Below are 19,222 nucleotides of genomic sequence, written 5' to 3' on the forward strand. Positions count from 1 at the left end.
CTTATTGTCGTCCTATGTACAAATACTCCAGTCTCTGCTGTGGAACTCTGCAGCTCCTGCAGGGTTACCTTAGGTCTCTGTGCTGCCTTTCTGATTAATACCCTCCTTGCCCGGTCCATGAGTTTTGGTGTGCGGCCGTCTCTTGGCAGGTTTGCTGTTGTGCCGTGTTCTTTCCATTTGGTTATGATAGATTTGATGGTGCTCCTAGGGATCATCAAAGATTTGGATATTTTTTTTATAACTTTACTCTGACTTGTACTTCTCAACAACATTGTTCCTTACTTGCTTGGAGAGTTTCCTGGTCTTCATGGCAGTGTTTGGTGTCTAGTTGTGCTTTTTGCTTAGGTGTTGCAGCCTCTGGGACCTTTCAAAAAGGTGTGTATATGTAATGACAGATCATGTGACACTTAGATTGCACACAGGTGGACATCATTTCACAAATGATGTGACTTGTGAAGGTAATTGATTGTGTCAGAGCTTTTTATGGGCATAACAAATGGGGGGGGGGGGGGGGGGGGGAATACATATGACGCACATGCCAATTATCAGTTTTTTATTTCTGAAAAATAGTTTTATGTATATATTTTTCTAATTTTACTTCACCAACTTAGACTATTGTGTTCTGATCCATCACATATAATTCAGATAAAAAAAACATTGAACTAAAGGCTGTAATGTAACAAAATAGGTAAAAAGCCAAGGGGGTGAATACTTTTGCAAGGCACTGTAATTAAAAACAAAATAATATTTACCAATCATAAAAATGACATCCAAAGGGTTCATTCACATGTCTCAGTACTCAGTACAAAATTTCCCAGCCGAAATACAAGAAATCATGCCCATTTTTTTTATAAAGGATTTGTAACAAAGACTTATGTTGCAACAGTTCTTTGCCATCCGCAGCTAGTGAGGCCTGGATTCCTTTCCATGCACTTAGGACGCCACATTCTGTCACTAATCAGCAACAGCTCCTGTTACTTCCAATAGCATGGATGATCTTTGCTAAAGCACTGAGCAAGCAGACAAAATAGCAATCTGTCATCAGCATCCATGTCCTAGAACGACATTTAAGCTGAATGTGTTGTCTTTAAGAAAGGCAGTAAAAAATGTAATTGTTCCTTCAAAGAAAGAAAACATTTTAGCACCTTCAAGTGCAAAAATAGTGCATCAGGATATATCTGGTGAAACAACCAATACCAATAAGGCTTTGGAGGTGGTTTACTATAAAAGTACATTTTTTTACCTAATCAAGGGAACCTAAATTTACTTTGAACATTTAATCATCAGTTATTAACTGCTTCAGCCCCGGAAAATTTTACCCCCTTCCTGACCAGAGCACTTTTTGCGATTCGGCACTGCGTCGCTTTAACTGACAATTGCGTGTTCGTGCGACGTTGCACCCAAATAAAATTGACGTCCTTTTTTTGCCACAAATAGAGCTTTCTTTGGTGGTATTTGATCATCTCTGCGGTTTTGATTTTTTGCACTATAAACAAAAAAAGCGTCAATTTTGAAAGAAAAGCAATATTTTTTACTTTTTGCTATAATAAATATCCCCCAAAAATATATAAAAAAAAATGTTCCCTCAGTTTAGGCCGATATATATTCTTCTACATATTTTTGGTAAAAAAAAACGCAATAAGCGTATATTGATTGGTTTGCGCAAAGGTTATAGCGTCTACAAAATAGGGGATAATTTTATGGCTTTTTTATTATTCATTTTTTTTTTTACTAGTAATGGCAGTGATCTGCGATTTTTATCAGGACTGGACAATTTTGACAAATTTTTGGGACTATTGGCATTTTTACAGCGATCAATGCTATAAAATTGCATTGATTACTGTAAAAATGTCACTGGCAGTGAAGGGGTTATCAACTAGGGGGCAATGAAGGGGTTAAGCGTGTCCTAGTGTGTGTTCTAACTGAAGGGGGGATGGGACTGTGCAGGGGAGATGACAGATCACTGTTCATACTCTGTATGAACAGACAATCTGTCTCTTCTCCCCTCAAAGAACCGGAAACTGTGTATTTACACACACAGATCCCGGTTCTCGGTGTGCCCGAGCAATCGCGGGAGCCCGGCGGTGATCGCGACTGCCGGGCACTCGCATCGGCTCCGTGGGCGAGCAGGGGATGTGCATGTGCACCCTAGTGGCTGTCTATGTTAGCAACCTAACATGATGGCTATTTACGCAGCCGAACCATGTTGCCGCAGTACAACTGCGGCGGCTGGTTGGCAAGTGGTTAAATAAAAGTAAAGTGAGGGGAAAAAAGTATTTGATCCCTTGCTGATTTTGTACGTTTGCCCACTGACAAAGAAATGATCAGTCTATAATTCTAGCAAAAAACATTTCAAAAAGTTATTAATTGATTTGCATTGTAATGATTGAAATAAACGCTGGCTGGACACATCTGGACTAAGTCCCAGAGAATTGGTGCTGTCTAGACTTCTACAGTGTCCCTAGGGGTGAACATGCTATCTATATGACCCATGCATTAAGTGATTTGTGTCCATGTGGGGGCAGTGTGGAAGTGAGCAAACGTATGATATGTTTGTATATGAAGCATCTGCAACGTTAACTCGACTGTGTAACCATCATTGTTGAAAAAAATTATGGCTTGTGCATTGGAAACTATATAATATGTTCAATAAAAACCTTTTTGATAAAAAAATAAAAAATTAGTGAAATAAATATTTGATCCCCTATCAATCAGCAAGATTTCTGGCTCCCAGGTGTCTTCTATAAAGGTAACAAGCTGAGATCAGGAGCACTCTTTTAAAGGGAGTCTTCCTCATCTCAGCTTGTTATCTGTATAAAAGACACCTGTCTACAGAAAGAATCAATCAGATTCCAATCTCTCCACCATAGCCAATACCAAAAAGCTGTCCAAGGATGTCAGGGACAAGATTGTAGACCTACAGTGCCTTGCGAAAGTATTCGGCCCCCTTGAACTTTTCAACCTTTTGCCACATTTCAGGCTTCAAACATAAAGATATAAATTTTTTATTTTTTGTGAAGAATCACCAACAAGTGGGACACAATTGTTAAGTGGAACGAAATCTATTGGATTTTTGAAACTTTTTTAACTAATAAAAAAATGAAAAGTGGGGCGTGAAAAATTATTCGGCCCCCCTTGCGTTAATACCTTGTAGAGCCACCTTTTGCTGCGATTACAGCTGCAAGTCGCTTGGTTTTAATTCTCTATCAGTTTTGCACATCGAGAGACTGAAATTCTTGCCCATTCTTCCTTGCAAAACAGCTCGAGCTCAGTGAGGTTGAATGGAGAGCGTTTGCGAACAGCAGTTTTCAGCTCTTTCCACAGATTCTCGATTGGATTCAGGTCTGGACTGGACTTCTGCCATTCTAACACCTGGATACGTTTATTTGTGAACCATTCCTTTGTAGATTTTGCTGTATGTTTGGGATCATTGTCTTGTTGAAAGATAAATCTCCGTCCCAGTTTCAGGTCTTTTGCAGACTCCAACAGGTTTTCATCCAGAATGGTCCTGTATTTGGCTGTATCCATCTTCCCCTCAATTTTAACCATCTTCCCTGTCCCTGCTGAAGAAAAGCAGGCCCAAACCATGATGCTGCCACCACCATGTTTGACAGTGGGGATGGTGTGTTGAGGGTGATGAGCTGTGTTGCTTTTACGCCAAACATATCGTTTTGCATTGTGGACAAAAAGTTTGATTTTGGTTTCATCTGACCAGAGCACCTTCTTCCACATGTTTGGTGTGTCTCCCAGGTGGCTTGTGGCAAACTTTAGACAAGACTTTTTATGGATATCTTTGAGAAATGGCTTTCTTCTTGCCACTCTTCCATAAAGGCCAGGTTTGTGCAGTGTACGACTGATTGTTGTCCTATGGACAGACTCTCCCACCTCAGCTGTAGTTCTCTGCAGTTCATCCAGAGTGATCATGGGCCTCTTGGCTGCATCTCTGATCAGTCTTCTCCTTGTCTGAGCTGAAAGTATAGAGGGATGGCCAGGTCTTGGTAGATTTGCAGTGGTCTGATACTCCTTCCATTTCAAAATGATCGCTTGCACAGTGCTCCTTGGGATGTTTAAAGCTTGGGAAATCTTTTTGTATCCAAATCCGGCTTTAAACTTCTCCACAACAGTATTACAGACCTGCCTGGTGTGTTCCTTGGTCTTCATGATGCTCTCTGCGCTTTCAACAGAACCCTGAGACTATCACAGAGCAGGTGCATTTATACAGAGACTTGTCACACAGGTGGATTCTATTTATCACCATCAGTCATTTAGGACAACATTGGATCATTCAGAGATCCTCTCTGAACTTCTGGAGTGAGTTTGCTGCACTGAAAGTAAAGGGGCCGAATAATTTTGCACGCACCACTTTTCAGTTTTTTACTTGCTAAAAAAGTTTAAAATATCCAATAGATTTCATTCCACTTCACAATTGTGTCCCACTTGTTGGTGATTCTTCACAAAAAATTAAAATTTTATATCTTTATGTTTGAAGCCTGAAATGTAGCAAAAGGTTGAAAAGTTCAAGGGGGTCGAATACTTTCGCAAGGCACTGTACACAGGGGTGGAATGGACTACAAGACCATCGAGAAGCAGTTTGGTGAGAGGGTGACAACAGTTGGTGGGATTATTCGCAAATGGAAGAAACACAAAATAATTGTCAATCGCCCTCAGTCTGGGGCTCCATGCAAGATCTCATCTCGTTGGAGTTTCAATCATCAGAACTACACGGGAGAATCTTGTCAATGATCTCAAGGCAGCTGGGACCATAGTCACCAAGAAAACAATTGTTAACACATTACGCTGTGAAGGACTGAAATGCTGCAGCGCCCGCAAGGTCCCCCTGCTCAAGAAAGCACATGTAGAGGCCCCTCTGAAGTTTGCTAATGAACATCTGAATGATTCAGAGGAGAAGTGGGTGAAAGTGTTGTGGTCAGATGAGACCAAAATTGAGTTGTTTGACATCAACTCAACTCACTGTGTTTGGAGGAGGAGGAATGCTGCGTATGACCCCAAGAGTACCATCTCCACTGTCAAACATGGAGGTGAAAGCATTATGCTTTGGGGGTGTTTTTCTGCTAAGGGGACATGACAATTTCATTGTATCAAAGGAATGATGGACAGGGCCATGTACCATCAAATCTTGGGTGAGAGCCTCCTTCCCTCAGCCAGGACATTGAAAATGGGTTGTGGATGGGTATTCCAGCATGATAATGACCCAAAACACATGGCCAAGGTAACAAAGGAGTGGCTCAAGAAGAAGCTCATTAAGATCCTGGAGTGGCCTAGCCAGTCTCCAGACTTTAATCCCATAGAAAATATGTAGAGGGAGCTGACGATTTTGAGTTACCAAATGTCAGCCTCGAAACCCTAATGACTTGGAGAAGATCTGCAGAGTAGGACAAAATCTCTCCTGAAATGTGTGCAAATATGGTGGCCAATTAGAAGAAACGTCTGACCTCTGTGATTGCCAACAAGAGTTTTGCCACCAAGTACTAAGTCATATTTTGCAAAGGGGTTAAATACTTTTTTCATTCATTAAAATGCAAATCAATTTATAACTTTTTTGAAATGCATTTTTCAGGATTTTTTTTTGTTGTTATTCTGTCTCTCACTGTTAAAATGAACCTACCATTAAAATTATAGACTGATCATTTCTTTGTCCGTGTACAAACGTACAAAATCAGCAAGGGATCAAATACTTTTTTCCCTCACTGTATGTCCTTTGCACATAAAAGGATAAACAAAGCAGTGGTAAATCAACCCTAATATGTAAGTGTTGTATCTTCTGTTTTTGTAATGTGTGGTTCTCCGCATACTGAGAAATGCAAGTCCCAGCTTGTACTGACAGCCAGCAGCTAGTAGAATAGGTTGCACTTTGTAGTTCCACTTCTGATGAAGAATCAAAGAGAAATAAAAAGCTGTGAAAAGCGAGTACAAAATCTTCCCTGGGTTATGATGTAATTAGTTCTTAATGGTCAGTGCATCAAAAGAATTCAGATAGATGGAGCCTGATAGAATATGTGAACCTGAGGCTTCCTATATAGTCTTGACTTGAGGACTCTAGTGCCTAAATCTCCCCGGCATAGTTCCTAGCTCTGGTCCTACTTACCTTGAAGTTCTAGATGTAATACTTACTTATCTGTGTTCCCACATATCCCTTTGAATTCTCCTGGGAACTTAAAGTGTTACTAAACCCACAACAGTAAAATCAGTCTGTATATGCAGTAAAGCATGCTTGTTATACTCACTGTGGAACCTAAGGGGTTAATCCTCTGCATTGTGTAAGAAGGCTGTTTGATCCTGTATACACAGATCCTTCTCTTCTTCCACTGACTCCAAAACAGGTCCGGATATGTGTATTGCTAGAGAGTTTTTTTTTTCTTGGGAGTGCATGGGATCAGCACTGTCCAGACAGAGGGTCAGGGGTCCTGGATCCTGATAGGACAGCCAGTGCAGTATGAAAATTCCTCCTACAAGCTTTAAGCAGACACTGATAGAAGTCACAAGACTGCTATATACTGCTGATGAGAAAAGGTATTTGGCAGTTTATATTTATTAACCTGATTGCATTTTGCATTTCCAAGTTCTGTGTACTGTGGGAGAGCAGATATAGTGAATGCAGGGTCCTAGGTTTTGTAATACTTTAACATCTCATCACGGGAATCTGTGAATGTTAGAAGAAGTCATTAGCTGTATTTAAAACCTCCACAGACTGTCATGGTGCTATAGCCAACAAATTACCTTAGCACCATGGATCTGCCTAAAAAATGAAATATGGGTTTTGAATGAAGTGACCCTTTAATGTTCCCACCAACATCAAGGAATGACTGTGTCTGTATATGGCAAAGATGATGGGGCTTCCTCCTGGCTGACTGATTTCAGGAAAATAACTGATAATCAGGAAAACATTTTCCTGGAGGATCCCTATTGTTCCACCAAGATAAGGCTGGAGACAGCAGAGTGCCTACACATGCCTAAAACATAATCAGACTGTGCTGTTGTGTATTTGTATGACATGATCATTTTACAGAACCCACACTGTGGTTTTACCTTTTAGGCACATTTTATATGTATAGGTTGCTTTAGAGAATACATAGATATAGAATATCTGTCATCCACAAATTATTTAATGCCCAAACAGCTACTCCATAAAGGAAAACTATAGAAAAATATGTAGGCTGCCATTTCTAAACTTTTGTTTTCAAAATACTAGTTGCCTGGCCATTAAAGCTTTGCCAGAAATGTAATGTTGCTAATTGCAAGTAGTGCTGACAAGGCAGGGGTAGAAGGTAGTGCTGACTGCTGTACAGACACCACTGATCAAACAGTGAAGCCGGGGGATTCTTCCATGCAGCCTGCTGCCTATTCCTTTCTGTTAACAGAAAGCTTTTGTCTCATTAGTAAATAATTACATGTAGTTACTGGCACAGTTTTAATTGGGCTTTAAAGCCTTTGTTACCCAAAAACAATTGCTTGTGCTGTGTAATTGGGCCCCCCATATCACCTGAAATGCCTGGCTGATCCTGCCAGGTTCTGCCCTCCTACCTGTAAACTAAATGGTTTATCATGGCTGCTGAGCCCCTGATACCGTGGTCAGTTTACGTGCCTCATCCACAGCTCTCCTGTCCTCCTCTCCCCCTCCCCCTCCCTGCCTGTCAGCTTATGACAGTGCCCGCCCCTCCCCTCCCCTCCTGCGGCTGAAATAACTTTTAATGTTTCATATAATTCTCTGTTTCCTAATCCTGTGTGCCCCTGTGTCTGTGTTTTACAAAAAAATGCAGCCTATACCTGATTTCAGATCGTCACTTGGTGCTCACGTGACCGGACGCTTCTCTCCTCTTCTCGTCCTGACTAACGTCAGCAGGGCATTCTCGGCTCCTCCTGCTCTAGCTGTTAGATTGGGAGAGGGGAGAGGCGGCTGGTCACGTGAGCGCCATGGTTGCTCTGAAATATAGATGGCATTTTTTTTTATGAAGCACAGAGACAGGGGCACACAGGATTAGGAAACTCAGAGGATTATATGAAGATATAACAGTGGCTTAACAACCACTTTAAGCTAACCTAATATTTCTGATGATGAACTCAACCTCGTTCACTGCTCACAGGCCAGCCTGTATCCACTTTGATTCTCTGCAATCAACCAGATGCCAAGGTCCTGGAGTCTGTTCCTTCTTCACTGTAGTTCACCATCCAAATAATAGGCCGCGCACCAAAGACGTTCAACAGCACACTGCCTACTCCAACCCAAAGCCATGCCTCCGACATGTTTCACCTGCAGCAGGGCTTAATCATTGGGTTTCCCCATGAGTAAACCCTGCTGTGGGTGAAACATGTCAGGGGCAGGGCTTTGTGTGGAAGTGAGTGGTGTGCTGTCATTGGAATAAACCTTACCTGGCGTGTGTGGGTTCTGAGTTACAGTCCTGTAACAAGTATACAAATCAGGAGATCTGACTTTTCCCTGACTCCACCCGTTATATGCTTGTTCCAGGTCAGTAACTCTAAAAGTACTGAAGCCAGGTAACTAGCATTTTCAAAAGGAGGCCGGGTAAGTTAACTTTAAATATATCAATCAAAAGTACAAAAAGATGTGACCTTGCCAAATTACTTTTCCTCAAATTGTTTGTTAAGGTTTGTAGACTATTCATAGTGTTTAAAGTGGACCTATCATTCATACTTAACATGAATCAACCGGGTAGCTGTCAGCATAACCAAATCACATTATGTCTTTAGATTGGAGTGAATAAAAAATATCCTGCTCTGAGATCCTCGGCCAGGGTAATGATCTCTTACTGTCATGTCAGCATTGCCCATGATTTTAAATCAGACAGAACCTGTCTGATTGACTTATAGGGAGATAAGAGGTTAAACAAGTCACAAATACTATGCAGTGGTTATAAAAGGCCTGCATATGTAATCACAGAAAATGTCTTATTCCATGAACATTTATGACTAAAGGAGATCTAAACTAGGGAAGCTGAGCCTCAAAAAAAAAACTAGTCAAGGGTTTTGGTCATGGTCTCTATAGAGCAGATTATTTGCCATTACTTTCTTACTATACCTTGTTCCTTGGTCTTGGTGTAGAGGTGGTCGTTTTGTCAGGGCTTTACTTTCTCATATCAAAAGTGATAGAGAAATATTGAAGCTGTAGCAAAAAAGGTTCAGAAATTCAATATACACAGAATGGATGAAGTAGGAGCAGAAACATTCCTCTGTAAGCCCTTGTACACACGGTTGGAGATTCCGACTACCAAATCCGTCTGAGTAATTCCGATGGATTAATTCCGGAAGAGGTCCGGAAGTGATGTTGCATACCCACGGTCTGACTAAGTTGTCGGGAAATCTGATTGTACATAACGTGATGACGTTATTTCGTGAGATGGGACTACGTTCAGGCTAGTAGCCAATAGCTTTGGTCTAGGAATTTGATCTGAGCATGCGTGGCACTTTGTCTGTCAGAGTAGGCTACACATGATCGGAGTATGTCCGATAGGAGCATTTTGTCGGAAAATTTTACCAGCAAGTTGGAGAACTTGGTACGTCAGATATTCCGACGGAAACAGTCCGATACAGACCAAACACAGTAGGAATATCCGACAAAACGGTCCGATAGGAAACATTCCGTCGGAATCTCCGACCGTGTGTACAAGGGCTTAGTCTCTACAGCAAGGATGACAGTAAACAGCATAGTAGTGATATCACCAAACCTCGTGAGATTTGCATATTGATACAGAAGTGCCTCAGATGATTTCACATTGCAGATATCCAGCTATGAGGTTGAGGGCACATCACAGGAGGTTCACTGCTATTTTTTTTTTAGGAGGATATAACAAAAGACATTCTATATTAAAAAACACATCTTCACTTAATTCAGGTCCACTTTAAATACTATTTGCAGGGACAATGTTTTTCAAACACTAATGCATCAATAAGACTATTACAGGAAATAATTTATTACATGTATACATGTAAAAAAACAACAAAAAATAGTTTTTCAAAAAAGTTGCCTGTATATAGAGTAACCCATGTACTGTGGATAGAGATGAGCCAAAGTGAAATGTGATCAGACAGACTTAGGCTTCATGTACACTAATGCCCCGTACACATAGTCGGATTTTCCATAGAAAAATGTTCGATGGGAGATTTTTGTCGAAAATTCCGACCGTGTGTAGGGTCCATCGGACATTTTCCATCAGAATTTCCGACAAACAAAATTTGAGATCTGGATCTCAAATTTTCCGACAATAAAATCCGTTGTCGGAAATTACGATCGCGTGTACACAATTCCGATGCACAAAGTTCCACGCGTGCTCAGAATCAAGCAGAAGAGCCACACTGGCTATTGAACTTCATTTTTCTCGGCTCGTCGTACATGTTGTACGTCACCGAGTTCTTGACTTCACAATTTCCGACCAACTTTTTGTGATCATGTATGCAAGACAAGTTTGAGCCAACATCCGTCGTAAAAAAATGCATGGATTTTGTTGTCGGAATGTCCGATCAATGTGAGATCTGATGCCCCATGTTTATGGGGCATTAGCCTACACTGGCAGCTCCTAAACTTGAGTTTAGGAGCTTTTGCCATTTCTTTGGCAGAGCTCCTATACTCAACTGCATAAAAGCCTATGTGTTAATGTACACATAGGCTTTCAGCAGAGTTTAGGAGCTGCCACGTTTTAGGTGAGCTTAAACATCCATCTCCTGAATGGGGAAATATCACGTTCAGGATAGGAAGGCTTTGAACAGCGGCAAAAAACACGGCAAAACCGCACAGTGTTTGCAGCGTTTAGCGTTTTCCTGCGAGTGCTGTACACAAAGCCTTAAGCAGGCCAGATATAATTTAATTGTATTTCCTTCCACCACAGGTGGAATTTATGAAAATGTGCTCGATTTTCCCATTGCTATTGTGTTCTGCCGGCAGAACGCAATGATTATTGCTAACAGCTATAGCTGCTGGCACTAATCGAACGTGAAAAATCCAACCGGCTCGTTGTACCCAAGATGACCAATGGATCGACTTAGGTACAATCAGCCTGCTCACAAATAGCTCAAATCTGGGCCAGTCTCTACTGAACTGACAGCATTTCCATCCATGTATGGCCAGCGTTAGTGACTTCATGGAATAGAGATTTGTGAATTGTGCAATTTGCTGCAGATCAGACAAAACTGCCTAAACACATTCAGGCAAATCCAAACCTTTTTTTTTTCAGAAAAAGATGTAATTTGAATTTGTCAGGATTTGCTCAATCCTTGAATTGTTCTTCTCCAATGATGAACAATAAAGCTGCCAACATCCGAGTGCTAGCATCTTCCAAGTTTCATCCTATGTCTATTGCATTACTCTTGATGGTTTGCGGTGCCATGTAAGGTCGTGTGACTGCACCATCCACAATTCGAGAGCAAATATTGGATTCCTGCAGCTTAAAACTAGCCTGCCATTGTCCTGTCTCCCCTTCATGCTGAAGAATACGATGAGGAGATTAAAGTCCACAGTTCCAAGCAGGAAGATTCTTTAAGATATCTTGTTTACTGAACATATGACAGTGGACAATGGGCCCCAGAGATCAGAATTATTATCACTGCCAGGGCAGGGTGGTCTTCACAGCAGAAAAACCATTACATTTAAAATTCAAAGGCATTTGAGTGCCTTGGAAAGTGTCTGCCTTGTGCAAATAGTGCCTCTTGGATTTTGGAGTGTATGTGTGTGTGAATTGGCAGAGAGAGTTTCTGCACCTGAGTAAATAGGGGAGCTGGGAAGAAAAATGAAGCATCCTTTTTTTCCAAGAGTGCCTCCATTTTCTTCCAGGAATCAGAATGACAATTGGATTTTAATTAGGGAACCCAAACAAGAGGCTACTCAATCTTCACACCTCAGGCAATCCACTAGTGTGTTTGTAGAGTGGCTGTACAGGCTGCGATCTATTCAACAGCCCCCAAAATATGCAAACAAAGCTGTTCTGTCTCTGAGGACCATCTCCATGGGACAGAACAGTAGCACAAACGTTAGAAGAAAAAAATGCACAGCTTGTTTGTGGTCGGTTCCTGCTGCAGGATTTCTCCCATCTTTTTGCAGTTTGTTTAATTTGTTCACTGAAAGTGATAAAGATGTTAGCAGATCAATAAAAACTAAATTTTCACCCTGTTAGTTCTTCCCGAGAGAACCATTAGCGTTACAGTAATGAAGCAGCAGCTTGAAGTGTTGGTTTAAGAAATCATTGTAACACTTAAGCGTAAGGAGGAAAAGAAGTTTGGCAGGGAACCCTTCCACTTCACAAGTCATCAGTGATCAGAGATAAATACAAGTGTGAAATCAAGAAGGACCTACTATGCATATGGACGAAAGTCAAAGTGGTGTTACCTCAACATCCAACTAGGTTGCTTCTTTTCTTTTCAAAAATGTATTGACAAATGACAACTGGAGCTTAATTGGTTGCTACCAACAGCAATTTCCCTTTTCATAATGGTCACTTGAATCTTTTTTACCCATGTATAGCTGAATTTCACACATAATGCTAATTACACTTATACATGAACACAAATAATTTGCATCATGTTGCATTATCTAGCATGACCCAAGATAAAGCAGTTAAAGTTGTAATACAATGAAAATACCTACTGCATGTGTTAGGCGATTGCTTCTTAACACAGATGGTAGACAGGTGTAAATTACTTGAGATTTTTTTTTACTTCTTTTTAATTCTTACTTGGATTTGTTCACAGAAATAATAGTCCTTGGGGATTTTAGAATCATCGGCAAAACAGACTCGACTCCCCGGCCCACATCAGTTCTCATTATATTATATGATTTAATAAAGGAGTCATTTCTGTACTTAGTCCCATGAATCCAAGTTGCCCCAAACATTCATACAGGTTATGCTATTATTCCCCCCCGCATTTGCTTAGCTGTTTGTAGGGAAAAATCGAAATGGTTGATTTAGCTTAGTGAATGCGGTGAATGCAAAAGAAATGCTCACTCATGTGCAGGGAAAACAAATTAGCACTTTTTTTTTTCCTTGCACATGATTGGATGAGGTAAGTCAGCAGAGCTTCCTGTCATTCATTAGTTAGGGGAAAATCCGCCTACAAAGTGTAAATTCCCATGCAAAGTTATTAAACCTATTTGTCTTCAGTTAATCAACCTCAAAGTTTTCCTAAAAACTGGCTCCTGGGTAAATCACACTCAGGGAGTGAATGTTGGAACTTATTGACTTATAGTGGCTTTATAAGTAGGTTTAACATGGAGCTGCTATATAAATAATGCCACACAGGCACTGCATTGTAAAATTAGGGATGCATAAGGCTGGGTTCACACTAGTGCGAATTGGATGTGAATTTCCAATAGCAGGAGATTGTGACTGGCTCACTATGGAGCCGGATCATATATCTCCGCTGCGGCCCCCGGTGCGAATTTGCACCGGGGTCCTGTGCATCTTTTGGTCCATTTCAGGTCCCAATTGAGCAAAGAATTCGGGCTGAAATTTGACCTGAGACGGTGAATAGGGATGCACCGGACCCTTGCTGTGAGGCACATGTGGCTTAGATGTGAATCCAGCCTCATGAGACTTTTCCAAAAGTGAGTTTACTCCAAGCTGCCACTTTTACCCAAATGTTCCAAAAATTAACCACTAATTGACTAATGCATTTCAATGAATGTCTGTAAAATAAAAATGTTTCGCTTATCACTACTTTTATATTGTTTCACCAGCATTCATTAAATGTATTGGAGTCAAAGTCCAATGTTGATGAATTTTCAACAAGGGCAAAAGTGGTAATTTCACAGCAAACTATGTTTTGTAAATTTCAGCCATTCAATCATGGACCAACTATGTCCCTTTACAATGCTAGATGAATTACAACTGCTTGGACAGTATCAGGCATTCATGGTACTTGAAGCAGGAAATGCTGGTCAATGTTGTAGGCTCAAACTTTAGAAAAGTAATAATACTTAGCAAAAAATATTATTAACTGAGCTTTGACAAGCTTGGCTTTATAGTTCTCCAGCATAATTTTTTTCATTTATTACAGGTATTTACATAGAGCCAACAATTTTACGCAGCAGTTTACATATATATTGTACTTTCACATTCACAGTCCCTGCCCTCAAGGAGCTTACAATCTAAGGACCCTAACTCACATTCTGACTTACACATTCTAGGGCCAATTTAGATAGGAGTCAATTAACCTACCAGCATGTCCTTGGAGTGTGAGAAGAAAGTGGAGTACCTGGAGGAAACCCATGAAGGCACAGGAAGAACATGCAAACTCTAAGCAGGTAGTGCAGTGATTTCTTGTTGGGCAAATCAGTACACGTTAATATAAAGTATGTACATCTAAAGACAGTATTAACAAAGCATGGAGTGGTGGAACTTTCAGCTCCAGAAATTATGGAGTCCAACATAGTTTAAAGAGATGATTGAATAGATAGCATATACTATATGTAACTGGACCTAAGAAACAATCCCAACAAAAGCAACCCGGCCTTTAAATGGGGTTTGAAATTGTTAGCATGTGTGATGATAGCAATATGTGAAGTTTTTTAATAAAATATTTAGCATTGTTAATCTTTTTTTTTTTTCTGTTTAAGAAAACTCGGTGGCTGCAAAATCCGGTGGATGCTTTCCTGCTAATGCTAGCGTCTCTTTGGAAGGTGGTGGTACCAAGGCATTGAAGGACCTAAGGCCAGGGGATCGGGTGCTAGCAGCAAATGAGGAGGGCAAGCTGGTCTACAGTGACTTCCTCACCTTCTTGGACAAACAGGAGAGTGTGAAAAAGGTCTTCTATGTGATTGAGACTCCTGAACCCAAGCAGAGCATCAGACTGACAGCTGCCCATCTTATCTTCGTGTTACAGAGCTCAGCTAATGGCACCGGGGCTTTCAAGTCTGTTTTTGCCAGCAACATAAAACCAGGAGATCAGGTGTTTCTAGCTGATCATACGATGATGGATCTGAAGGTGGTGACAGTGGACAAGGTCCACCTAGAAGAAGACATTGGAGCTTATGCTCCTGTGACCTCTCACGGAACAGTGGTCATCAATGGTTTCCTGGCCTCTTGTTATGCAGTCATTGAAGAACATAGCTGGGCACACATGGCTTTTGCCCCGCTCAGATTTGCCTTTAAACTTTTCTCCTACGTTTCCCCCAAAGACTACTACAACCCACCTTCCACATACCTTCATGTTGAAGGCATCCATTGGTACTCACAACTCCTTTACCAGTTAGGAACTTGGATCTTGGATAATGACTCTCTTCATCCACTGGGAATGTCAACGAGGTCCAGTTGAAACATTCCTCAGTCATTATATTAAGACATTTATTTTTAATGTAGGACTGTCCAAAGTAGACACTAAGGAACCCCATCCCACATTTCTTTGTCCTTATTATTATTTTTTTATTATTTTATTCTTGCATCACATTGTACTTTACTTTCTTTTTGTTCTCTTCTGCTGAATATTTATTTGTGTGTTGTTCGATTAGATGTTAAATATGAACGGGATATACAAGAAGCCTTAACTAGTTTCTTTGATAATTTATTGTCTTGCGAACTTTCCGTGAACTCGTGAAAGTTCTCTGTGTTGATTCTAAGTTAACAAAGCAGATTCTATTTTTCTACGTGTTGAGTTGTCTTAACTCTAAGGGATGATTTATTCAAGGGTACAACTTTTACTTCAACTTAGGAAACTCATGTTCCTTTCAAAGGGTTACCAGGTAAAGATAAAGATACAAATAGCAATCTGGTCTTTGAAAGCACAGGTGCTGGTCAGAACTCTGGAATAAAAAGATACTACCTTTAGTAAATCTACCCCTTAGTACTGTTTCGTTACTTTTGTCTTTCCCTCACCGTCTTTGACAGACCTCCATTGTAGGTGTCCATAAGGGGTTTTACTTGGCCTGGCTGTCACTGAAAGTGTTAAATAATTGTGAGAAATGACTTGTCTCAGTGGGGGTCAGTAAATTATATTTTTATACACAGAATTGTAAATTAGAATTTTGTTTTTCAGAGATCAATACTTACTGAACTGCATTTCTTTTCTTTTATTTTTTGGAAATAGTGTACAATACAAGAATATATTATTTTAATTTAAATAGTTTCACAACGTAACGTTATCGCATATTCTATGTCTGTTTTTTTTATGTTTTAATTTTTTTTTTTCATTTGTATAAACTTGCATCTGGTCACATTCACCTAACTCACAGACTGTTACACAAAATTCCATTTTTTATCAGTTTGTTTTCTCTTTGACACAGTAGGAATCTTGTAATTTTACCTGCAAAGAATTTATTAGAAAGTCATATTTTTTAAACAAAATACAAAGCGCACATAGATGAGGACCTCCAGTGGATGAAGACTGTTGATTTGCATTAATAAATTGAATAACTGCTGTAAATTTACTAAAATGTATTTTTTGGAATACTTTGTAATAGCTTTAATAGTTTTATAGAAATAAAGTGTGCTATGCACAGCTTGCTTGTATTTAATGTTGAAAAATCATTGAAAATTCAGATTATATGACTAAGAACATTATACATAAATTAATTTAATAGAATGGTTCATGTACTTTTGTAAAGGCTTTTTTTTTTAATTAACAAAAACATTTTTGTAATAAAAATTAAAGACTTAAACTTGAATTATCTTAAAACATGCTGAGGAGCAAAATGTTTTTTTTCTATTGTTAACTAGAACTTAAAGTAACTTAAATTGAAGTTTTACTAAACTTGCTAGGATAATGGCTCATGCCACTGAATGGCAATACAATGTTAAGTAATTCTCCGCTTAAGCGTTTTCAAAAAACAGCACTTTTCGGAGAGTTTATTCAAAGTGTCACACATAGTGCTCAGTGGTCCCTCTCACTGACCTCCATGTCACTTTCAACACAGGAGGTCAACAGGAGGAACCAATGACTGCTGCACAGGACACAACATATCAAATCTCCTGGGAAGCAATGGTTTCAGAAGACACTTTAGAGGAGAGTTTTAGTGGAGAGATGAGATGTTTAGTGGTGCAACCAGCAGGAGGGGTAAGTATTCACTTTAATATTTCACAGGATGACATTTTTCAGCACGTTTAGTAAAGCAACATACAGTAGTTGTTTAAAAGTCTTTCTAAAATAAAAAACAAAAACAAAAATGTAATGCACTACCTCTTACCAGTACTTCTATGAAGTGGCCTGTTTTTCTTTGTTTTTTACCCAGTAACCGTGCAAATATTACATTTCCTGTTCTATGGTGACAGTATTTACTGAAACCACTGTATCTATGCAGGAAACCATAGTTGTTACACAGGCTGATCTACAAACATGTCTTCCCTTCTTATCTCACTACATGGGGGGGTGATGGGATTAAACATTTACACAAATAAGAACTTTTTATGCTTCCAGGTCAGCTTAAAGGAAATGCCAAGCACACAATTTTGACACTTTATTTAATTTTCCAACACTGCATAGAAGCAGTATTGTGCCAGAGTGTCCCACACTACAGGTTAGTCAACATGGCAGCACCCATAATGAGTTCTGTATTACATTGTATTATTAATTCAGACGCTAAATGGTTGATTTACTAAAACTTGAAAACTGCCAGATCTAGTGTTTTTTTGTCAAAGCTTAATTTAGGAAACTGATGCTGATTGGCTATCACGCACAGTTGACCCAGATTTTACACTCTCGAGTTTTAGTAAATCAACCCCTAGAAGACTCAACTGCAAATGGTCTTTTTATTCAGAGAGAGTCCATTTAAGAGGATACCAAAATACTTGGAGACACGTTTACCATAATTCACTCTAGCCTGTGCTTTCTTCCAATTCCCAATCAGCTTCAGGAGAATTTATGTTTCAACATGTTATGTTGAAGCTGATTGGGTATTTGATGTGTGTGTGGATTGGGGTAAAATTGCTTCTTTATAATGGTGTAACTATGGGCATAGCAGACCACACTGCTTCTTTGGGGCCTGAGACCAAGAAGGTGGCCCCACTAGAAAGGTTTTCTGATGCTTTTAATCCAAAAGAACTGACCTCAGATGCAATGAACTGACATCAGATGCTTATTACAGACCTTCATTGCACCCCCCCCCCCCCCCATCTGTGATGAATTGCTTTCAGAGCTTCTGGTCATCCTGGAAAGCACTTTGATATTAACCCTTTATGCCTAAAGGCTCAATTACACTTGCTTTGGCTTTAACACACATTAAAGCTCCTACCCCTTCAACATACTTTTATGATGTGTTTTTGAAGCTTCGGTGGTGCTTCGATGAAGCTTCAGTGGCGTTTCGATAAAGTTTTGGTGATGCTTCGGTGGAGTGTCGGGGATGCTTCTGTGATGCTATTTTGAAGCTTTGTTGAAGTATGACTGATGCCCTGCCTGTGTGTGAATATCTCATGCAAATTCTCCAAAACAAAGGGAAGCTAAAGCTGAATTAAAGCCTCTCAAAAGCTGAGGGTGCTTCAAGCGAGCTTTGTCATAGAGTTCTATGGAGGCTTTGAAGTACCACTAAAGCGACATTGGGTATAATTTTTGAAGCAAAGCTGAAGCAAAGCAAAGATAATGCAAGCTATAAACAGGACTGTAAGCTAACCATTTTATTTAGTGACAGGGGCTTTGACTGGAATCCAAAGAACTTTAACAAAGCCTGTCTGAAGCCATGTTTTGAAGCAAGTTTAAACTAGCCCTAACACAATATTACTGAGAATTTGAGAATCATCTTCCGCTATAAAGGCTCATTCACACTTTCTTCAGCTTCAATGCACATTGAAGCACCTACCGCTTCAACAATCTTTTATGATGTGTTTTTGATGCTTCAGTGAAGCTTCAGTGATGCTCTTTTGAAGCTTTGCTGAAGCTTGGCAGATGTCCTGTGTGGTTGTTGGTATCCCATACCTGCAATTTCTCCAAATCAAAGTGAAGCTAAAGCTGAATTAAAGCCTCTCAAAAGCTGCAGGTGCTTCAAGCCAGCTTTGCCATAGACTTCTATGGAGGCTTTGAAGATGTTTTGAAGCACCACTAAAGTGACATGGGTATATTTTTGAAGTAAAGCAAACACAAGGTGTAAACAGGACTGCAAGCTAACCATTTTATTTAGTGACAGGGGCTGGTGTTAAGAAAGCTTTAACAAAGCGTGTCTGAAGCCCTGTTTTGAAGCAAGTGTAAACGAGCCCTAAAGCAAAAGTTCCTCCGTCTTCCAAAAATTCAATGTTGGGCTTAAGGTGAACCAAATGCCCTCCAAGCTTCTGATAACGTC

At 40.0% G+C, this 19,222-nt stretch overlaps 1 protein-coding gene across 1 annotated transcript in view; it reads left to right on the top strand.

Annotated features, from left to right (window-relative positions):
* Window positions 1-16,466, top strand: part of SHH (sonic hedgehog signaling molecule) — a 56,083-nt gene extending 39,617 nt beyond the window's left edge. Inside the window, exon 3 of the mRNA XM_077491154.1 lies at window positions 14,579-16,466. Within this exon, the coding sequence (XP_077347280.1) occupies window positions 14,579-15,276 (698 nt within the window). The 3' untranslated portion in view covers window positions 15,277-16,466. The remainder of the gene's footprint in view (window positions 1-14,578) is intronic.
* Window positions 16,467-19,222: the final 2,756 nt, after the last annotated feature.

Source organism: Lithobates pipiens, unplaced genomic scaffold, assembly GCF_037356315.1.
Source record: "Lithobates pipiens isolate NorthernLeopardFrog02 unplaced genomic scaffold, aLitPip1_a1.2 Scaffold_19, whole genome shotgun sequence".
Classification (NCBI taxonomy): Eukaryota; Metazoa; Chordata; class Amphibia; order Anura; family Ranidae; genus Lithobates; species Lithobates pipiens.